Below are 24,466 nucleotides of genomic sequence, written 5' to 3'. Positions count from 1 at the left end.
TACTTTGTTGCAGCCTAACACATCTTCACTTCTGTTAATGTATCAATTCGTTCATGCGATCGCACACTTTGTGTTTGATATTCCAGACGTACAAAATGTTTGTCAATCCAACCCCCACCCCTCCGCCCTCAAACTCCGTTATAGTTACAGGTAGAATAGACGTTTCGTTAAAAAAAAAGTAATCGTCAGCAGCTGAACTCCCACAGCCAGTAAGTTTTAGCCATGGCGACGCCGTCTCCACTGCAAACATAACAGAATTGATAGTAATCGCGGGCGCAGGACTGAAAGCTCAAGTAACCAACGATTAGTTAAGCGACCTCTGACTGACAGCTGGGAATGCCAATAACTGGCGCATCTTGTGGCGATCGTCACCGGCTGCAAATAGCCAATGCGGAAAGCGTAGGACATAGTGGCCCCGGTGCACAAGCGGAACTTCGGGCAGGAGCAAGCTTCTCAGAATTGTTAACTTCAAAAGTTTCCGTGGAAGTTTGCAAAAAAAAATGCTTTTATTTTTGCCTCTACGTGAGAAACTTTGATTGATAAAGTTTTGCACAAAAGCAGGAGAGAGAATGCCAATCAGTACTTGAAAAGCCAAGTAAAGCACATCCCAAACACGGTATCAGGAGAGAGCCCATGCACGATCCCCTGGTAGCGTGCAGACCGTGCCAGTTCGCCTGTCTCTGAATCTGGCTCGGAACCTTTGATTCACGGTATGTTGTGAAATTACAAAACAAACGCCACATCCTTCCGCAGACGCGCACATGTCTCGCTCGCTTTGGCAGGGCGAGCAGCGACTGAGTCCCGATGCTGCCGACTCTCTCTCTCTCTCACTCGAGTCAAGTCACACTTAATGGAAAGTAACAAACCAGCTCGGTAACTGAGACTTGTGTCAATTGCAATTTCAGAGAGAGAGAAAGGAAACAAAAGCATCTACCCCCCCAACACACACACACATTTTAAAGGCAACGATAGAGGAGGGGAAGCGAATGAGTGGAAGCGATGGGTACTAAATGCATTTGAACACGACTGCCATTGTAAATAAAGGAAACGGAGAGCACTGCTGCAGTTTCAAAGTAGCCCTAGCAACCAGGCGCGTGTTAAAGGCAGCCTGGCCGTCCCGGGGTTGCTAAGGAGTGCAGTATCCAGGAGCTGGGGCCCCCGCGCTCACTCACTCCCTCAGTCACTCATACGGAGCCCTGGATTGGGTGAGAGCCCGGAGAACAGGACCCGGAGCCAGAGCGCGCCAGCAAATCACAAGCTAATTGATTTAGTCGAGTAATTTGAATAGTCTTTAAGCCGCGCCTGGAAACGTGCCAATCGGCTTTCAAGAAGCGGATGATTAATCGCAATGCATTATTGATAATCATAATTATACCCCACACATGCGCACTGAAGGCGACAGGGTCAATTTCCGTAATTTTGCAACTCCAGAATTTGTAATTTTTTATTCGCTTGCTGATGTATCAACCACCATGTCGCGTCGGAAGCAGGCGAAGCCGCAACACATCAAGTCGGACCAGGATATAGCATTATCCGCAGAGAACGGTGAGTCTGATTGGGAGTGAAATTGTCCAAAGTTTGAGAGGGGGAGATTTCTGGAGTTAGAAACCTTGAAATTAACACGATTTAGCAATTAACACGTTGCCTCTTGTTTGGAGGCTGCACTCCTAATTGTACAGAAGTCCCGATGTGCAAAAAGATGAGCAGGGGTGCACAACAAATCAATACTTAGGGTGACGGTGCCTCCCGTTACGTTTTATTTTCTCTTTTCAACCTCACACCCTTTAACAACAAAAAAGGAGGAAAAGTTTAATTTCGTACCTTTTGCGAGAGCGTGCAGTCAAGTTGGTCCAGAGCAGCACATGTGGAATCCAAGTATCACGTCTTCCAAAGTCACCCTGTAGGCTCGCTGGTGGATTTAAAAGGCAGCATTCAGCTGAAATAACGCTGAATGTTTTGATGGAAAGGAGCCCGCAACCGTAGGCTAGGTTTAAAAATAACTTGACTGTAATGATGGCAGCGCTGTGTGTGTCCCAACATGACTTCAGTCACTGGGAGCCGAACACCTTGTTGTAGGCGAAAAAAAAGTTCACCTCGGTTACTGTGGGTATGCGAGGCAGAGCCACAACAGAATCTGCGTGACTTTATGGATTGGAAAGTGCAGGCACCCCAGCAGAAAGTGGTTAGGAAAGGAGAGAGAACAAAAAGAAATAAGGAGCGTTTGCTGTAGGCTTCAGACAATTAACATTTTGAAAGATTTCCGTGGACGTGACCCCGTTGTTTATTTGCTGTTTACCAGAAGCAGCGAGTAGTTTACTGCATTTTTTTTCACAGAAACGTCGTAGTCTGTGCGAGAAAGTTGTACACATTCATGCTTAGCCTGTCAACATTTGGTTTCAAAGCCACAGCGGTTGTGTTTTCTTAAGTGCAGAATCTCAGTACGAACCTTCGTGAGCTTTCCGACGATCTTGCAAATAGTTATTTGACGCAGTTACTGAAACCCTCGTTTCCGTATTCATTTGAAAGGATCTTGTAGAAGAGAAATGTAAAGCTTCAGTCGGTTTGTTTGAAATTCGAGAATTGACTTACTGTGTTTTTTTTTGTTTTTGTACATAGTTGAGTTGCTAAATGTTTATTATCTGGTTTTTCACTAGAGAGAAAAGGCCGGACTGTAAAAATCAGATAAGTAGAAAATGATTTTGTTCGCTTTTGCCATTCCCGACGTTTCGGAGGAGACTGGTTGTATTTCGTAGCCCCGGGGTTAGGAAGCACCATTGACTTGGTATCCAAATACGTTAGGACGATTTTTGGACGATAACTCACGTCCGCTATGCAAACTCCACGATCGCTCACCCAGTTACAAAAAGCAACAAATTGCACTATTAGGGAATTTGCAGGAGCTGACGTGCTAGTTCGGATGTGTGTGTGACTCATCCTGATCTGTGAATAGAGCACACAGCGCACTCAGTCTCTTGGATCAGCCAGAGATTTACTATTAAACCAGCCCAACACCACTCAACCAGGGTTATTCATTAAACACTGCTATCACAACAAAACTGCTCGAACATAGGTATGTATCTTCACTTTTCCACCAAATTATCATTGCTTAAAGTCAGTTAGCATTGCAGAGGCTGTAAATACACCCCCAGTCCGTCTTTCAAAATAATGGAACATTGCAGTTTGTCAAATAATGAGGTGTTAGCGAAGATGTATTATTTCTAAACTTATTGTTGAGATACTGAAAAGTCATTTAGAGGTTTTGGGCTTGTGGAATATAGGTTGTATTAAAGCCAGATTTGCTCCAGTCAATTCAGTCATTTTTACAGGTGTAAGCAAAATATAGTTTGAGATCTTGCATTAGAGTGTTTTGGAACTAATTGTGCATTTCAGATTCTTTTGAAGTGGTAAGTGCTGTAATTTATTGATGTCAAACATGAAGAAGTTTTATGGATAATTTAGCATTAGGACTGTTTGTAAAACATTTGCAAATGTGAAGTGTGGTCCATGTGCAGGAACTCATTATTCTTCTGATTGCTTTATTGCTGAAAGCAGATCAAAATCATTCGAGCAAATATTGATCGGAAATTGGAAATAAGATGTTTTACTGGGGAAAAAAGTAACTTTAATTGTTTTGTTTGTTTATGGTACCTCCGCCATTAAATCAGAAAGGGGTACACACTAGAATTATTTGATTGTTGGGTCTGAGACCAAAGTAGCCCTATAGTTTACTTCACATTAGAGTTGCACAGCAGAAAGGCAAGTTTGCTAGAATTTCACTCCCAAGCATTACAGAAGCAACAATAATTTGGATTCAGTGTGTTTTGAAGAAAGAAACCCATCTTCCTGAAGAGCAGATTTATGATTATTGTTTCAACAAGTTTGATAATTTTTAATTTTATTTTGAACTTTATTGATTAACTCTGGAGTAAACCAAAATGATTTAGTCGACATTTCGTTGCTTGCTGTCTTATAATATAAACTACACAAATACCTCATGGATGCAAAATAGTTTTGTCAAAGCTTTTTTTTTGCACATGTTTCCAGTGTGGACTGACCTTGTGTTGTTTTTCTAATGCAGTAAGCTATTATAAATGAATATTGATGCGCGTTTTTTATGCTATGTCATGTGGCAGCTCAGTGGGTATGCAGTAAAAATATACATTGTATTAAGTAATATGATAAAATTAAAGATTGAAAAAAATATTTATAATGAGATTGGTTGGGTTTTATTTTTTATAAATTTGCAGTTGGCAATGTGTGTTCTTGGCATTATTTCTGGTTGGAATGCCCCTGTTTATCGCTGCACAGTAGTAAGCTGAAAGGATATTCTATGCATTCTTGGATAAACGGCTTAGTGAGAAACATGAAGAGCTGGATAAATGATGTGACTGTCCCTTTGTTGTAAAGGTACTTTTGGCATTTTCTGTTCTTGCCCTAGCAATGTAGTAAATTGCTGTCCTGTGTGATTCTTGATGTTGGGAGCTACAAAGTACTTTACTGTTATGCTGTTTTAACCTTTGCCTGCCTCCTTCCATCTGAAGGTGACAAGAGTTCACAACACAAGATGTACTTCAGTACATTCAAATTGACCTCTGAAGTCAGTCCCACAGCCAGCCTAGCAGGATATCAGTAGTTTATTTCAGCTTTAACCTTATCAGTACTAGAAGAACCACTAACACTTTTCCCCTTTCCCCTTAAATGCCAGACCCCTGATGAGGTGATTGACGGGTAGTTCCCACGTTTTACCTTACCTACAACAAGGATTTGGTTTCTTGTCACAGTGCCAATGTTTATGCAGCTAAAGCTTGTATGTAGCCTAAAGCAAAAATGCTTTACGTGTGAGTAGGACAGTAGTACAGAAGTTTATTTTCTCTCAGCTGTTGCAACTGGTACCCCATCTAGTGTTCATTCTGGTGCACCCAGATTTTCAGCTGAATGTTGGTATTATTTTATAAATGAACTTCGCTCATCAATCGGCACACCACAACAGTTTGGCATACTTCGAAACTGTAGTTTCAAAGATATAATTGAATACTGTCAATTTGGTGATTTTTTTGACGTCTACAGAAAGAGGAGAAGGCACTAATTTGTTGAAAGTGATATCAGAAAGGAGTAACTAGATGAACCAGCCTTTAAAATTAACTGTTTGCATTTCATTAGAACAGTTCTTCACTTCTAATATATATTAAACTCTAATAACATTTTGTTTAATTATTTCTTACCAAATTGTATAATTCAGGTAGTCATATAAACAGATGATAATTCTTTTCAAGTGGAATGAAAACTAGCTTGATTCCATGTCCTATATGGAATCCATAGTTGTGTATTTTCAATATTAATCGTGAAGTGTTTATTTCTTTCAAGATAATTATTCTTTCATGAAATACTTAACATTCCAACTATCCAAAAGAAGTAAATATTTATTAAACATTTTCACACATCAGAACAACTCATAAAGGACAAATGCATGGATGTATCTTTGCTTGGTATCGATATTGAAAGAAGTATTTAAAGTAAACTGTGCCACATTTTCTCAATGTTTTATACAAATACGTTTAAATTGAAAATGTTAATTCAATTGGAGTTCCCATTTTTCTTCAGTGTATAAAAATTCAAAAGCCAAAGGTAAAATGATAAGAGGCTTTATTATGTTGAATAAGATAGTAAACTATGATCTGACATTGTGAATTTAGTAACAGGTATAATTCATTGGCTTTTATTTAAACTTATGCATGCATTTTAAACAATGCAATTAGATGTGTTTCCATTAAAATTAACATTCCAGAATTGACTAGCATTCATTCTAATATATTTAGACCCCAATAAGCTTGTGGGTCTGTGCTTCAGACATTTTTCCTGCTGAGTTACAAAACTGATGAAGTGGGTCTTGTGATTTCCTACATTAGTTATTTAGTTTGTATTGGTAATTATTTGTTTAAGTACAGCTGACCAAGCAGCATGAGTTTCTAAAGTGCCTTTGTGTTTTGATAAATGTGATCAAGTTGAAAAATATTTTGCTCTACATGGGGAGCCTTACTAACATGTCAGCAAAGGGGCACAACTTTTTAAGTATTGGCAGTAAATTAGAATTGTTGCTAAACCTTCAGGTTTTGTCGTAATAATCTTTGAAAAATTAAACTTATTATGAATCTGTTAGATGTTGTGTGTGTGTTCCAAATAAATGTGTTTGAGAAATTTCATTACTTCACAAATATTTATTGGGCAAACTATAGCATGAACATCCATGTTTAATTTATTCAACAGATGAACCAAGTAATTTAGAAAAATCCATCATATCTCAAATGTTATTTCCTTAAGTGCAGATGGCTCTGTGTGTTTAAAAACTTCAAAAATGAGCCAGATGCCAGATAAATCATTCTCTTGCTACTTTCATGCTCCTTTTTGATCATATTTTGATTTCTTTCCTACAGTTTTCAGCTTCCATCTCCTTTTTAAACTTGACATGAATAATAATTAACTGAACATTTTAAAAAAATTGGTTGCAGAAATATCATAGAGGAATAATCTTGGACATTTCTTATTATCTGTGGCAAACTAAATGGACATGGAATGCATAGAATTCTGATCATTTTAGATTTGACTATGTGCAGCAATATGCAAATAACTTCTAAAACTGCATTTAGAAGTAGAGCTCAGCAGGTCACAGAATTACAACTTTGTAGGTATTAAACTGAATGTACGGCAGGAGATGACATTAGCGACCATTGTTCCGAATGTAGCCCAGGAACACTTGAGCAGTGTGGCAATTGAACCACATTATTTCAGATGATCTCCCCAATATCTGGAATTAATTGTCCCTTTGCTTTGCTATGGACTTGGATTCTGATGTCATGGCAACTTTCTATTATCTAATTCTGTAGTAAAGGGAAACATGCAGAGAGATAATCCCTGAATTAAACAAGATCAGCTTTCTGGGCCTTCCCTGATGACCACACACCATTGTGAGACAGAAGTTGCTGTCCTCATGCTGAGCAAACAATAGGGAGCCATCCTGTCCTTGAAAAGGATGAAGTGGGCTAGAGGGCTGAAATTTTTTGTTTGATTTGCAAATTAATCCTCAGTGTGACTAGAAATGCAAGTAACAGTGCGAACGAAAAAGGAAGTAAAAAGATCTTTCAGTGAAAGGTCTGAATGGGGACATTTTGGTTATCTATAAATCAGATTTTGCATTAAATGTTTCAAAATAACACAAGTATTCCCAACTGCATAGCCTACATTTTGTTTTGTGAAAAATCATTCCAGAATCAGGCACTGGGAAGTACTGTATAGCCCATTAACCTCCAAAGCTTCTTTGAATTAGTTTAAGCAATTTAATACTCAAGATTAGGTCAGTCACTGCATAGAACAATCTTTTCTATTATCTTTGCTTCAGCAGTCATCTTTAAGGATATTCATTTTGTATATTGCCTAATTTATATGCTGTGATCATTTGTGTACAGTCTGTGTCATCTAGAACATTTTCCTATGGTTTGAAGTTTATTTTAATAATTGAACCATATACATTATTATATTGATATAATATTAAACAACGCCAAAACAAAACCTCTAGTTTAAAATTGCATGTAATTAAAAATGTACATTTCTTTGTGGTATGTTTTGTGTGTATGTGTCTTTGTGTGTGACTTTGTATGTGTCTATATATTCCATATTATCCGTAACTCAGTAAATTCTTAAGGTTCTGATAGCCAAATACCATTAATCAGAAGACAATCCATTTAATAATAACATTATATCTTGCCCATACAATACTTGGAGCTAGGCTGAATTTTTCTATGTTGTTATTTTTCATAGCCATAGCTTAGTAGCCAGGAACCTCTCACCTACATATTGTTATTAAGAAATGGTAAAGATTTTTAACATTGAGCAGTAGAAATCTCACATTAAGGATATTTCTAAATTTGGGATGGTCAAACACAATGGAGGAAGATTTTTCCTCAGCTGGGCCTGTTGAATCATAAAATAATTCTTTAAGTGCGGGAAATTTTGTTATACCGAGCACTCAGAGGTACTTCTCATTCAGTGTGAAGAAAAATTAGATTTACTTTATATCTGAGTGTACAGTGTCCAAGTCTGTTGTAAGTTATACCATTCTACATCTCTCATCCTTTTGGGTACAATACTGTTGAGGGTTGGAGAGTGCTTTCCTCATGGTTTTGTTTTCCTCTAGTACCTTCTAGTCATGTAACTAAGGAAGTGAGCAACTTGAAGTTGTTACCTCAGTATTACACTGAACTGTTTCAGTGGGTAGGTTTCTTGATTTCAGTTTAGCATTTACTTTGTGATACTTAGCTCTAATTTCTTCCATGCATTTAAAAATATTTGTAAGTTACCTTGGAATTGTTAGTAATTTATTCTTCAAATGCTTATTGAAATCTACTTTAAAACAGTTTTGTAGTATCAAAATATCACAAGAGTGATTGTGTTTCCAAAGTACTCCATTTGCTTTAAAGCATTTTGGGTTATCCTGAGTTCACAACAGGAAATGTATAAATGGAAGTACTTCCTTTTCTTTTTATTAAATTGTAAAAAGTTGAGTTTATTACACTAAACTCTCTGTGAATAATTACCCTCAAAGAAAAAAATATCATTTATGACATACCTATCAAAAGTTTTAATTTGGTCATAATACATATGAAAGTAGATGCTTTTTATAGCATGAATATTAACTTGCAATATAGATTGCTTTGGAGTAAGCCCAGAAATTCGCACTCCATATTCCAATATGGGAACCATTTCTCAAGTATGAGTGTTGTACCAGTTTTACTATTGTTCTATAAGAAATATGGACGCAGTCTTTGATGTCCTTTCATGTCGCCAAACAGTAAAGGCAGGAGTGTGGTGAATTAGTCGCAATGCTGGTGTCCTTTCTCTGCACCTGTGTTGTTGGACTTAAAAGGTCAGAGGTCCACAGCAATGTAAATACTGTAGATTTTTAAATGGGTACCCAGTGTGTCTACAAAACGTGTTCAGCTCCCAAAGTAAATACAGAAATAGATATATAAGATCTATTAGCCTTCCAAAATTTCATTACTATATGCTGTCATACTCAACAATAATTTGTAAAGTTAAATAATAAAGTATCAATTTTGAAATTTTAGAGGTCCTGCAAATTAAGTCAATTCTGGAATTATGATAAAATGCTTTAAAATGTGTTATTTACAGCATTCAAACAATCTCTTCAGATTTTTTAAAGGGGTTGATTGCAGGCATATTTTGTCACACATTGAAAATACACACTTGAACATGTTTTCTGCATTATTTTGTACTTATCCATCTGCTGAAATAATTTTAGCGTATGTACAGAATCCATGGAACATTTAGGGGTATTACACCTCAATATCACTTCTCTGCAGGCAGGTGACATTGTCTTTGTTTTTCGTGTCAAATAGTGATTGGAATCTGAATGGTTTACAAATTGGTTTTGTGGCAGGGAGTGAACTGTCAAAAAGCTCTCTTATTCTGCTAGAAATGAAAAAAGTTGACAGTTACTCGAGAATCTAACAAGTCCTCAAATGTTTGATTTGTACGCGGTGGACAAGGAGATGATGTGTATGAAATATTGGAAATCAATATTTTCTATGGAATTTCATTAAGCTCCAATGTATTTAATTTGGAGAAATTTATGTTTTGATGGATTGTCTGAACTACTTGATTCACTGAGATTTACTGAATGATGGAATCCAGTTGCAAGCTTTGCAGATTTTCATTCTAAGTAATAACTGTAATGTTCAAACATTGATTTTTTTTCCACCTTGCTTATTCCTTTCATGTAGTTCATGTACTGATTTGGTGAGGGATCTTCTGTCTCATTGTTGACTAATCTCATGTCCCTTTGATTTTCTAGGAACTCCACAAGAAGGGCACGAAGAACGAATCATTAAGAATGGGGATGCTCATGTCTGTGGCCGATGTTGTGCTGAGTTCTTTGAACTGCCTGATTTCCTCCGTCACAAGAAAAATTGCACTAAGAAACAATTGGTTCTAATTGTAAATGAGAATTCAACAGCTCCTTCAGAAGCCTCCTCTCCAAGATCTCCTGAAAATCCTGTTGAAGAAGCAAATGACAAAATTAATAGTATAAGTCAAGCAGACTGCAATGACCTTGTAGAGCATAAAAAAGTTGACCAGGAAGAATCCATGGAGGTGGACACTTCCAGCATCACTAGCAACAACAACATTAGCAGTTCTAACAGTAATAACAATAGTAATACAAGCAGTAATTATCCCACAATGGGTACCTCAGCTGTCACAACACCTCTACCTCATATAGGTGATCTAACAGCTCTGGGAAATTTCTCAATGTTAAACAGTAATGTGATCATTGAAAATCTTCAAAGTACTAAAGTGGCTGTAGCCCAGTTCTCCCAGGAAACAAGATCTAATAGTGCATCAAACAGTAAAGTTGCTGTTCCAGCACTTATGGAACAACTACTGGCTTTGCAGCAACAACAGATCCATCAGTTACAGCTTATTGAACAAATCCGTCACCAGATAATCCTATTGGCTTCCCAAAATGCAGATATTCCACCACCAGTCAACTCTTCCCAAGGTACTATAGGAACTGCTGTTAATCCATTAACTACGCTTAGTTCACATCTATCTCAGCAGCTTGCTGCTGCAGCTGGGCTAGCACAGAGCCTTGCCAGCCAATCTGCCAGCATCAATGGTGGAAAGCAACTTCATCTACCTCAGAGCAGCCTTGGAAGCACTGTAGCTCAGCCTGGCAGTAGTTCTCCAAAAGTAAACACATCCTCATTGCCTAGTACCATACAGCCCTCTGAAAGTGTATCTACAAATACCATTAGTGGTTCTCAGTTAATCAGTCCTTCAGTATCGACAGTGTCCACACCAGCTCTTGGAATTAGCAGTTTACTAAGTCCTGCATCCAGTTTGTCCAGCTCACTGCTACCTCAAACCTCCACGTCCACTTCTGTGTTTTCCACTCCTCTCTCAAGCATCGAAACGACTTCAGGAAACCTTGGCTCAATGTCAGCTCTGGTAAATCAAAGGAAAGGCAAACCACCAAATGTGGTAGTATTTGAGACTAAAAGCAGCTCTGATGAGGCTTTCTTTAAACATAAGTGCAGGTTCTGTGCTAAAGTGTTTGGAAGTGACAGTGCCTTGCAGATTCATTTGCGCTCCCATACCGGTGAGAGACCATATAAATGCAACATTTGTGGTAACAGATTTTCCACAAAAGGAAATTTGAAGGTCCACTTTCAGAGGCACAGAGAAAAATATCCCCATATCCATATGAACCCCTATCCAGTTCCAGAACATTTAGACAATGTTCCAACTAATACAGGTATTCCATATGGAATGTCTATACCACCTGAAAAACCCATAACAAGTTGGCTGGATAGTAAACCTGTATTACCTACATTGACCACATCTGTGGGTCTACCACTCCCCTCAACCATATCAGGTTTGTCTGCTATTATCAAATCAGAGGAGTGTCAGTCTATCTCAGTTAATCAGTCTTCTTGTAGCCCTCCAGGCTCAGTCAAGAGTGACTTGGGAGCAACAGAACCCTCTGTGAAAAATGCTAATGATTTGGATGAAGTGGAAGAAAGTGCTTCACCTACCTCAAATGGTAAACTAGATGAAAACACACAATCTATTAATTCTGTCACCAGCTTGGCTGTCCCTGTCAGTTCAAGTGCATCTGATTCAGGTCTAAGTACTACTTCTGCTTTTACAAGCCCACTTATACCACTTATGTCAGAACAGTTTAAGTCAAAGTTTCCATTTGGAGGTCTCTTAGATACTTTACAGGCGTCAGAAACTTCAAAGTTGCAACAGTTAGTGGAAAATATTGACAGAAAGATGACGGACCCCAACCAATGTGTCATTTGCCATCGTGTTCTTAGTTGCCATAGTGCACTGAAGATGCATTATCGTACACATACTGGTGAAAGGCCCTTCAAATGCAAAGTCTGTGGTCGCGCATTCACAACTAAGGGAAACCTGAAGACCCATTATGGTGTTCATCGTGCCATGCCACCATTGAGAGTTCAACATTCTTGTCCGATCTGCCAGAAGAAATTCACAAATGCTGTTGTATTGCAGCAGCATATTAGAATGCATATGGGAGGCCAGATTCCAAATACTCCAGTTGCTGACAACTATCCTGAATCTATGGAATCTGACACAGCTTCATTTGAAGACAAAAATTTTGATGATATAGATGAGTATTCAGATGAGAATATGGAAGATTGTCCTGATAGCAGTGTACCAGATACACCCAAATCTGCAGAGGCATCTCAAGGCAGTTTATCTCCATCTCCATTGCCATCAGAAATGTCCAGTATTGTAGCTCTTGAGAATCAAATGAAAATGATCAATGCTGGTCTTGTTGAGCAACTCCAAGCAAGCCTCAGGTCAGGTGAGAATGGATCAGCTGATGGAGACCAAATGACTAGTGACTCTTTTTCAATGCTAGGGGATATGGAGAGCCAAAGTGCTGGAAGTCCTGCCATTTCAGAATCTACCTCTTCCATGCAGGCTCCATCCCCAACCAACAGCAACACAGATAGTCGTAGGTCAAAATCACCAAGCTGTGAAGAGAGACAGCACAGAACTCTACTATCAGATTTATCTAATTCAGTGTCTCCAGCAACCACCAATGGTGGTGCCTTAGACCTGACTTCCAGTAATGCAGAACGAATAATTAAAGATGATGCTTTAAACATGCTATTTCCCACTCGAGATCGGGGTAAGTTAAGGAATACATCTTGTGATATCTGTGGCAAAGCATTTGCTTGTCAGAGTGCCTTGGACATTCATTACAGAAGCCATACCAAAGAGCGTCCATATATTTGCACAGTATGCAATCGTGGCTTTTCCACTAAGGGTAATTTGAAGCAGCATATGTTGACACATCAGATGCGGGACCTTCCATCTCAACTGTTTGAACCCAACAATACTAATGTAGGTCCTAACCAGAGTTCTTCAAATGTGGCTGCTAACAGTTTGACATCCCTAATCAAAACTGAGGTTAATGGTTTCATGCATGGGTGTTCCCAGGACTGTAAAGATCCACCTGCTAGCCTTATTTCATCAGGGCCGCTGTCTGCATCTGCTATCTCACCTGTCCTTCCAGCACCGCAAAGAAGAACTCCGAAACAGCATTACTGCACAGCATGTGGTAAAACATTCTCCTCCTCCAGCGCTCTGCAGATACATGAGAGAACACATACAGGAGAAAAACCATTTGCCTGTACTATATGTGGAAGAGCTTTTACCACCAAAGGCAACCTGAAGGTATTTTCCAAATTATCTTCCTAAGTATGTTAAACTTGTGCGGGCACATTTAGAAATAAGCTGAAATAGAAACAAAACAGTAGTTAGTAATATTGTCCAACTTTAAATGCATGAGAAGGTGAGAGCAAATCAGCTGTGTGCACCATTCAACCTGATGTAAAATACATCACATAGTTTTGCTTTGTTAAACAAAATTCAATTCTACTGTTTTTAAATCATACACTGAAACAGTTGTTTATAAATAAGAATTCCCTTAATTCTCTATAAAGGCTTTGAAATCTAAATCATGTATTCCCACATTTACTTCAGAACAGTAATTTTCTTATTAGTCGTATTAGGGTCAGTAATACTTAAGTGTATTTATGTTTTATATGAATTACATGGAAGAGGGGTATGGATATAAAGGATAATAGATGCTTGGCAATGCAAATGAAAGTGCTTATGACCCCAAGTCCATTGTGGTTTGTTTCTATGCAAAGATCCAAAGAAACCCCAAACCATTAAATGAATCCTACATACGTTCATACTTTATGCAGTGACTATATCTTTTTTAAAAAACACTTGTGTAACTACTTAGGCAAATTGTTTTCAAGGTGACCATTTAACAAGTTTATAAGTACAAGCAGAATCATTGGCATCTCCTAATACAAAATTCTGGTTTGGATTAATATCCTGAGCTTGATACCAACTTGTCCAGCGTAGCACTTGGCCTCTGGCTCAGGTTGGTTTTATCAGTACTGTCTGTGTATTTATGGGTTGACCAAGAACCTGCTGATGTTCAGCAATATTGCAAAAACCTGCACATTAAACGGATGGTAGAGATGTCCAGAGATAGTACTGTGTTTCCTGTGAGAGGTAAGGTTTTGATTAGGCAAGGGAAGAGTCAGGGAATGAGGTGATATATTATATAATTGTAATTAATAGTTAATGTTAGAGAGACAAAATATGGTAATTGACAATATTCCAGAATTAGAAACGTCCTGTTCATTTTCATTGCAGTGTGCTTAATTTGTGTGCATGTGATTTGTGAAACAATGAATTCTTGCACAGAGTAAATAAAATTTGATGTATCCTGATGATCAACTGATCACTTGTAGAAAATTGACTTTTGGAAAGTTTGAAAAAAAAGGACTCTTAAAATATTAAATGTACCTTTGTTCAGTATTTACTTTAAGGAGCCATCGATAGCCACATTCTTGTGCCAATTTCTTCTGACAACTAATACTCTTGGGATTGCCTGTGTAATATGAGAGGAATACTAACCTTCATTGGCTTGTCTCTGATGAGCAATCAAGACTGTCAGGTTAAACATATTTTATCCATGTCTAATAAAGATGTTTATACACAAATTTAGTGATGTCAGATATAATATGAGTTCTCACAAGGAAATTGGATTCAGCAGCCTTAGCTATGTGCAGACCAGTTACTGACCAGGGCCCAAAGTGCACATATTTTTCTTTCCAGCTTCAATAGATTGAACATGGCCACGTCTTTGGTACCCAATTCATGTGCAGTTGTAATTCTAACTTTATTTCTTCTGATTTTGACATTATAGGTTCATATGGGGACACACATGTGGAACAGTGCCCCTGCGAGGCGAGGACGGCGTCTTTCAGTAGATGGTCCCATGGCATTCCTAAGCGGAAATCCCATTAAATTCACAGAAATGCTTCAGAAAGATTTGGCTGTTCGGGCTCGTGATGGAGACCCTTCTTCATTTTGGAACCAGTACGCAGCAGCACTAACAAATGGCTTAGCGATGAAGACCAATGAGATATCAGTGATTCAGAATGGTGGACTTCCTCCAAACCCCGCTAGTCTGGGAAATGGTGGCAGCTCACCAATCAGTGGTTTAACAGGGAGCATGGAGAAGCTTCACAATACTGAACTTAGTGCACCTCTAGCTGGTCTGGAGAAAATGTCAGCCACTGAAAATGGAACGAACCATAAATTCACCCAGTTGGTAGAAGACAACAAAGAAATTGTATCAAACTGAAGTGACAGTCAACATTCCAACAATGGAAGTAATCTGGGACGTCTTTCAGGCCAATGGACCAAAGTGTTGTGAGAACACCTTTTGTACAATGCCTAACTTTTAGTGTTGTATGAAAAACTTATTTATTAGTGATAACTTTGCTTTGCAAACAAGTTGCAAATGTAAACTACTGGTCTTCAGCATCTTGGCCTATATACTAATGGACTAGAGTGCTTTAAACATGTAAGTTTCCTAGCATTTGCAGATTCTGTTAGGTGATTTTTGCCCTTGCATTAACTTATTTTATGATTTGTGAGTAATCTAGTTTTGACATGACTGGCATTTTGACATGCCTCAAAAGACCATTCCTCACTAAGAAAGATCTGTATATATAATGTAAAGTTTTGGTAGTCTGCGACAGTATTCACAATCAGTTAACTGTTCAGTCATACCTTCCATTAACAAAATAACTGTAAAGTGCAGACTTCGAATTGAATGTCGATGCTGTTGCTCTGTAAGCAGTTTACCCTTTACTGTTTTTAACACCAAGTGAAATTGCAAGTTTTTTTTGTAGGTTAAACCATTTCTGTTCTAAATGGTTCTTTGTACTGTGCTTTTCACTTACGTCATCTTAAATGTTGATGAGTTTCAGTGAAGTAATAGGCACGATGGTCATAGAAGGAAACTCCTGTTATTGTACCTTTAAATACAATAAAGATTTCTGCCCCATAGGTATATTTAGTATAGAAGAAAAAATGTGCTGGACTTTCACATTGCTGCTACGTAAATGCATCTTTTGAACAATTTTGAAGGGAGTAATATGAAGCTATTGTAGATTATGTCTTGTGTGTGTATATATATATATCATAATGACATATGTCTAGGGGAAATCATTAATGTATATACTGTACCGGTAAGTTGCTTAAGACAAAGCTTCATCTTCACTGACCGACGAGAGATAGTGTTTTATTGTGTAATAATTTTGTATTAGGTATGAAAAACCCTTGTGACTGATATATGCACTTTCTTGGAAAGCTGGAAGAAACAATCCAGTTTCACTCAAATTTAATACCTACTAACAGCTGAGGTACTGTAATTCTTACTCATTTAATCAAATACATGAGTTTTGCAACAGCCACCCTTGATGCGTGTGTATTTTTGCTTTCTTTCTTGAAAAATCCATTATCTTCAAGTCAATTGACCAATTTTATAAGCTCGGTAAGTGCCCATTTCTAAAGACAAGTATGTTCAATTCGCCAGGTTTTTCGGCATCTACTGATCTGAGTAGCTTGTGAAACATTACAGGAGTTAAAACAACAGTGTGTAATTATGTCATTCTAATAGATGATTCTATTTAAAAAGTGGAACTGCATTGGTTAAAGACGTTCCATTCTGGCGTAGTCTGACTTATGTAAAGTCTACTTACCACTAAGCAGCTCTGGACTAAGCTCAGCAATGATAAATCGAGTAAATACATCTGTTAAAAAATACCACAGCATCAGATGAAATCAATATAAGAAATAAGTTATCTTGATAGTTATGACCAAGTGCTGTCAATTTAAGCTATTAGGTTACGAACTTGATGTACAGAACCTCCTGATACCGATTGCCCATCTGCACATTTCGAAAGCAAAGACTGCTTGAGCAACATCGTGCACCAAAGTCAAAGCTCCCTGCACTTGCCTGTTATAGATTATTGTAGGACGAGTATTTGAGGCTGAAATGTTAGCCTCCTGGTTAAAGAGATTCTTCCCCAAGAGTTGTAACTAGTAGATTGCGCAGGATGTTTGGCAACTTAATCAAACTGCGTTTTAATATTGACCCAATTGATTGAGGTATTTTCGCTGCCGTGTGCTAGCAGGGGTCGTGGGGGAATTGGTCAAATGCCTTTCGCCCAAACGCCCCCTTTCCTTTGGAAATAATTCCTTGATGCTGTTTCTGTGAAAGAAAAAGCAAGCAGCTCTTATTGACAGTCTTGCTGTTCGCGCAGTATTGACATCGAAGGAGACAGTGGGAGCTTTTCCCAATGATTTTCCTTCATAAAGTGCTCACAGGGACAGGATTATAAATTCTTTGCGTGCTCCTCACTCTCTGGTCGCTTCATAGGATCTTTAATTACAGTATCGATTAGATCAGGCTCCTTCCGTCCTTCAGTCACTATTGATGGGAGGAGCTGGGCTTTAGCCCTGATAATTGCTTTTGTGCTGCATATTTGTTTTTTTCTTATGTGTGAAATTAGTTATCACGCCGAAGCCACTACCTGCGTGTGTGGACTGTGTGTATTTTATATAAAATGCATTCACAACCAAGTGAATAAGACCTGGCACAGGCTGCATCATGTTGTAGCAGTAAGACCTGCTAGGACCAGGATAATAATTGTGTAAGTTGAGTCCTACTTATGGAATTAGAAGATTTACTGAAACAAAAGAGTTATGAGGTTGATTGATTACTGTTGTTGCGACATCGCTGGTGGCAATGATTTCCCATGAAGTGATTCTGACTTACCATTTTCTTTCAAATTTAGAATCTTTTCTATTGCACTGCAAGTTATACTGTAGTGACTGCCACCAATCGGTCCAAGTTTACTAAACCGGGGAATGGATTATCACGAGGACATCTTGCGAGTTTATCGTTAGGGGCAACTAAAACGGTGCTCATGCCAATAACCACACAGGAGTTCAAGAACTATGGCACCGTATTGGAAAGTAGTCCGCGATTTACAGGGTGCGTGCAATTGGGGAAGATGGTTGTAGGTCCAACTAAAAAAAAAGGTGCACTGTAATTACTGGAGTACGGCCAAACTGCATAGTGTTTTATCGGTGCTGTCGGACAATAGTGGGCTCTGTCATTTTCCAGTGTTAATGGTTGGTGAAAGTGGGGAAATCATATTTAACTTTTTAAAAAACCCGACCAATTTAGATACCTGGAGATCTTTAAAGGGATCGCACATTTTAAGGACAGGAACATATCAGGTCTTGTGTCGTTTGCTATCCCCGAGATACCGACCATAAGCCTATTGTGGATGAGGTCGCTTCCCCCCACCCCCAAGAACGCTTTAGAGAAATGTTGCCTGTTTAAATTTGGTGCAAATGTAGCGGCTGAACACTCCTAACCAGCCAACAGGTTACAACACATTTGGTTGGTATGCTAATCTCAACCTTGGTGATCGGTGGAATACTACATTAAGCTATAAGAAACGTACGAGCAAAATGTTTGGTTTTATTGAAACCTAATCATTTGTTTACAACGAGCATGGTTAAGACAGTCGCTTTAAAAATGGGAACACTTAAGAACCTCCTGCCAGCTCGATTCACTTTGCAGAACAACTTTGCTGCTAAAATGCAAAGTTGATTTTAAAAGATTTCTCTGCCGATAGAATGCGTACCGCAGACGGATCTCCTCATTTCCCAATATCACTGGCCTAGTGTTTTTATAATAATGCCGTGTGTCTTTACTCTTGATTATAATTGATTGACTGACGCTAAATGGTGAGCGCTTCCTTAATGAGGCTAAAAATCTATACCACATTTTCATGTTTGCTTTGCTATTACCAGGCCAATCAGTTGCAGGGATGTTGGGTGAAATAAACACTAAAGTCCTGTTCCAATAATGCTTTTCACTTTACTGCATTCCTATGGAACACTGTCTCGGTCCCTTTCGGAACTAAAGATCTATGAGTCCCCATAAAGGTCGCATAGCCTTTCTAGTCAAGAAACCGCAGGTATTTGCCTTCAACAGTGCATTTCTTTTATTGGAGTGATCTTTTTTCCCCTTTTCGACAGCTGCATTTAATTTTACACATCGTTGCACTTCCTGCAATGCAGGAACTGTTAATTCGAGCACGGCATCCTCTTTGGGTTTTACAACAAGCCAAGTTACCCAATATTTACAGGACTGGATGCTAAATGATCCTTGCAAATGCTCCGGGTATTCGGCTCGTCCTTTTGTCTTCCTGGCACTCAAACGGGATTAAATTGAGCACTTTGTTTGTCTATGGAGCTTCAGCTTCCGGCATGTTTATCTTGAGATAAACTGTCAGGGGAGCAGCTTATTTATGCATTATTAAAACATAAATTTAGAGCTGCATCTTCTTTCATCAGGAGGCGATTAATTTTCTACGTCAAAACGTGTAGCGTAACGTTGAAGAGAATTTATTTTCAAAGTGAAGCGAAGTCACGAATCATTCTGATGTTTGTATGGCCTGAGCTCAGTGCTGGTTGTAGATGGTCCGTTCGTATCACGGAAGATATCGAACCGATTTCTGGTGAACTATCTAGTATCATGCAGTTGGGCAGAGAACTGCCGAGCTTCATTGCTAGTGGAAAAGGATGAATTAAAATACATCAGAATAAATTAGACACAAGGGAAACCACCACATCGAAGGAAACTTTGGAGTTGCCCCTCAGAAAGTTTTTTCGACATCATTTCGAATTCATTTTCTTGGCAGCTATATAAGTCGGTTAAAAATGACATTCTCCACAAAGCGATTTTTAAATCAAACGCGCGAGGTCGTTAAACATCGGTAAATATATTATAGAATGGTCGAAGCATCACTGAAGCAAAATCTAGTGAAGACGACGTCTTTGCCAACTATTTCTCATGACTTTGCAACGAAATCAAATATCATGGAAAATCAGTTTGTAATGAACGGCGCCGAACAAAACACTAGACTTCAATTTTTGTTTTATATTTAAAGGGTACGACGAGTGTTTCCATTGATATACCCGCAACAAAACTCATAAAGCATTGAACTAATTGATTCCAATAGGGAATTCTTACTGTTAATAATATCATTCGATTCTAAATAGATATTAAATGCACATATTCGATAACATCCATCATAAATAGACATTTGAACATTAGAAATGCATTTCGATTTAGTTTACCTAACATTACAACATTTCGGTTCACCTGAAATTTTAACTAGATTGGAATTTAAATACGAATTTTCTCATCGCATGCTGTATTTGCTCAAAAGGAAACTACACGGTCAAAGTGTAAATTGTTCCGAGATACTCTTCCGTTTGACACTTATTTGCACAGCCAAATCCCAATGGCTATCCATGCAGTGACCTTTAAATTTTTACATCATTTAATTATAGTGTTTAAGTCCTCTGTAATTGAGTGAATTGCATTTGATGCTGGGAAATCAAATGTGTGTTGGGGCTGGGCTCTGCAAGGTGGCTTTAGAAAGTGACGATCACAGAGGACAGTTGTAGAATTTAATTACTGCAGTTGTCGAAAGGGACAGCCGGTTGCGAGAGCCCGAACAAAAATCTTTATTTCAAGGTGTAAGTTTCACCATATACGAGTGTACTACCAACAAAGACGAATTTAGTTAAATGAAATACTTGTTGACACTCAAACGAGGAAGTATTGTCAATTCGGTTATTTACAAGTAAAACTGTCCTTCCCGCAGGCAAGATACACGTAGCAGAATTGCGTCAATTTTGTTCAAACTTTCTTCCAAGTTTTATTCTGGTTCATCTGACGTAATCGCTTGAAATGCAAATCCATGTTTCTATTATGTTCCATATTTGCAACTTAAAATAAACAAGTGTAAAAGAAAATTACCACCTTCTGACATTGAAGTTACTCTGCCACTAACATATATAGAAAATTATTTTCTTTACAATGACTTAATTATGAAGATGAAAATGTCACATATGTTGTGTCCTCATCATATTTTCACATTAAACCTGTCAAAACTTTAAAAAGGTGGAAAACACAACTGCAAAATGTAATGTGATCAGCGCTGGATCCCAGCAAACATTGTACAAACACACTATAAAATCCTTCTGGTCCTCTAGCTTCTCATAAAAAGGCACTCCGAATGTTGTAGAACAATTACTTTATATTGTGGCATCCGTCAGTGAAGCATTCAAAGAATAAACGAAAGCTTTTTTAGGGGAGTAAAGCAGAGCGAGAATAAATCTTACATTTGTCCCTATAAAGTACGAGCTTCAGGTCAGGTGACAACTAAAACTTGCTCATTCAGTGTTCACAGTTTTTGATTCCTCAGTAATCCTCTTGATTGGAATTGATACTTATCTGACCCTAAAACAAATCCTTGAGGATTACCAAACTCGAAGATCACAACTGCAGTACAACGCACAATCCTCAAAACAAAACACAACAAAAGCTGGCAAAGCGTTGTCGAATAATTACACAAAGTGAGATGTTGCGAAATGTATCAATATTTCTCTTTTCATTCATCTTCTTTCTTTTGAGTTTGTACTCCCAATACGACAGTCGCCAGTGCCATCTGAAGCAATATAAATAAATAAGAACCAACAATCTAGCCTAACGGATGCTGTCTAATTCCAGGAGATAACCTGGATGAAACGTTGAGGGGGGAATAGTCTTGGTAAGCACCAATTTCCTTTCCGATCACATTTTTACAAGAAAACCCTGATTCTCTGCACCTTAAATGTTTTGATTTGAAGCGCCACTCACAGAATACACAAGCCTGGCTCCTCTCACTCTAGAGGAAAGAGGATGATGCGCTGAAGCTAAATATCTTCAGGGAATTAATAAGGGTCCCTGGAGGAAGTGCACTTGCTCTCCCAGAGATGAGCAGAGTGACTGGCCCTGTGGAGCTCAGCTTTGCAGGGTCGACGTGCCTTTGGAAATTTCTGGGCGTTTGATGCAATTTTACAGGTGACTGGATTTTAAGATTTAAAGAACATTTTGCTCAAAATAGTCTTTATGCCTGAGCTTTTATTTGCACGCTACTGTTTGTGTGGAGAGAGTTTGTGATCGTTGCATGCTACAGACTGGATGGAACTGGACTGTCTTTGAGGGCGCCTATCCCTGGGCCCATGACGTCACCGCCAAAATGGCGCTCGTGAGGAGTTTTGTTAGTTATCGAGTAACTTTTGGGCCAAGTTTCATGCTTGCTAAAATTGAATACAATAATGGATTAAAGTATGTGCTTAAGGTATTTGGTTACATATCTTATTGGAAGCATAGGGGTTTCTGCACTGTTAGAAGTTTAAAACAACAACAGACCATCTTTTGAAAAATAAATGAAATTAAATAGGCAAAGATAAAATTTCTCAAATTATTTCGTAGTGGATCCTGAAATTCTGTTGTTGGGCACTGTAACCTTTTGGGTGTTTATTGTCAGTAAACTTGAGTCAGTAGCTATGAGGTCTATTTGCAAATGATAGCATCTTGCCTGGAGACCACTGCTTCCCGTTTTAGCAGCAATTTAAATGGAGAGTGCACCCACACTCTCGAAATGCTTAAATAAGCTCTGCTTATGTTTACATAATACCCTGGTGATCCAGTGACTGCCCTAAGCACTTCTTAATCTTGACAAAACATTGTGCTGGTGTTATACTACATGTGATGCCAAAACCAAAGCAATGTGAAATTGCCTCCTCTGAGAGGCTCAGTTTTAGAGTTAGAATGGAGCCAGAGTCAGACTGTTGTTTTTGAATTGTTCTGGTATAGAAACCACAAAATTGGGTATAATGACACTCTTAAAAGTTATTTGCCAACATGCTAAAAAAGATCTTTTCATATGTTTCTGACTATTTCCTTACTTCAGTGTAACTTTTCTCATTAAAGGGGATCATGGCTGTTTCAGAGAAAGAAATAACCATATCTTGGTAATGACTCCACATTTGATGCTACTTTGAATGTTGACTTTTTAACATTTAGAATCTGGATGTAAGTGCTGCCAAGACTAGCTGAATGGATTTTCCACTCATCTGGTAGCTGTAAAAGCATTGGATGAAATAATTTTGGATATCTTAACCCAGTTCACAGAGATGTCAATGAGGTTATAGTACAAACATCTGCAATATTAAATTGACACAACCACTCAAACCTTAAGGATTACTGACGTGGGAAACTGATCAACTGGAATATATTCTTTTGAAGTTCAGATAGATTATAGGACACTCAGATGTTTACATTGTTTATCCAAAATGGAAACTATTTGTGTTTCTCAGCACCAACTTCTCTCATTGGATGGCACAAAAATGTATTATTTTTTTAAAAAAGGTTCAAGTTACAAGAATAGGAGAAAGTAAGGACTGGAGATTAGAGTCAAAGTGTGGCGCTGGAAAAGCACAGCAGGTCAGCCAGCATCTGATAGCAGGAGAGTCGACATTTTGGGCATAAGCCTTTCTTCAGGAGTGAAGGGCTGATGCCCGAAACATCGACTCTCCTGCTCCTCGGATGCTGCCTGACCTTCTGTACTTTTCCAGTGCCACATTTAAAGTTACAAGATACTAACAGATTTATACATTAAAGTTACTATTCGTGTGTGATTCATTGTCCGTGGAATGTAGTCAACTGATGAATTCTTAATACAAGAAAATCTCAAAAGTAACTACACAACAAAAAAGGACGGAATCTTGAATCAGGGATTGTGGATGTAGTGGAGATTCAACCCAAACACCTGCACAGATAAAAAAAATGAATCCAGTAACAATCCATCAGTCATCATGATCTTCAAGCTTCAACACAAAGTGCACTCTGAATACTTAAAAGTGTGATGTCAGGCTGTGAGTCATATTTTAATATGTCAAAGGGCTACATGAAAGCTGTCTAACTTTGAAAGTGTCCATATTTACAGGGTTCACCGCACTAGAAGAAAGTGAGGACTGCAGATGTTGGAGATCAGAGCTGAAAAATGTATTGCTGGAAAAGCGCATTCCTGAAGGAGGGCTTATGCTCGAAACCTCGATTCTCCTGCTCCTTGGATGCTGCCTGACCTGCTGTGTTTTTCCAGCAACACATTTTTCAGCTCTGATCTTCAGCATCTGCAGTCTTCACTTTCTTCTAGTGCGGTGAAACCTGTAAATATGGACACTTTCAAAGTTAGACAGCTTTCATGTAGCCCTTTTACATATTAAAATATGACTCACAGCCTGATATCACACTTTTAAGTATTCAGAGTGCACTTTGTGTTGAAGCCTGAAGATCATGATGACTGATGGATTGTTACTGGATTCGTTTTTTTATCTGTGCAGGTGTTTGGGTTGAATCTCCACTACATCCACAATCCCTGTTTCCCAAAGCAACCCCAGAAAAACCCACAAGATGTACTGACCCCCAACCTGTGGGAATTCAGAATATACACCCAGCCTCCACGTAGTCGGAGAAAACTTACATACGTGTAACTTATTTCGACCCAAAGTTGGGTACACTTCTGGTTCACAAGCAAATTCAAAAAATGGGCATAACATAAAT

The 24,466-nt window shown here is 38.5% G+C and overlaps 1 protein-coding gene across 3 annotated transcripts; it reads left to right on the top strand.

The window, feature by feature from the left end:
* The first annotated feature begins 1,246 nt into the window (after positions 1–1,246).
* Positions 1,247–16,397, top strand: sall1a (spalt-like transcription factor 1a). Of its 3 annotated transcripts, none has more exons than XM_072547342.1 (3): positions 1,247–1,545; positions 9,866–13,284; positions 14,840–16,397. In XM_072547342.1, exons 1-3 carry the CDS (start codon positions 1,383–1,385, stop codon positions 15,278–15,280), a joined length of 4,023 nt encoding a protein of 1,340 aa, XP_072403443.1. In that variant the 5' UTR covers positions 1,247–1,382; the 3' UTR covers positions 15,281–16,397. The 3 variants fall into 3 exon arrangements, with proteins under 3 accessions (XP_072403443.1, XP_072403444.1, XP_072403445.1); XM_072547343.1 differs by lacking the exon at positions 1,247–1,545 and adding an exon at positions 2,931–3,070 and having other exon boundaries at positions 4,248–13,284; XM_072547344.1 differs by lacking the exon at positions 1,247–1,545 and adding an exon at positions 2,936–3,070.
* Positions 16,398–24,466: the final 8,069 nt, after the last annotated feature.

Source organism: Chiloscyllium punctatum, chromosome 26 (assembly GCF_047496795.1).
Source record: "Chiloscyllium punctatum isolate Juve2018m chromosome 26, sChiPun1.3, whole genome shotgun sequence".
Classification (NCBI taxonomy): domain Eukaryota; kingdom Metazoa; phylum Chordata; class Chondrichthyes; order Orectolobiformes; family Hemiscylliidae; genus Chiloscyllium; species Chiloscyllium punctatum.
The sequence above is the reverse complement of the archived record's forward strand: the minus strand, read 5'-3'. Positions and strand labels throughout refer to the sequence as shown.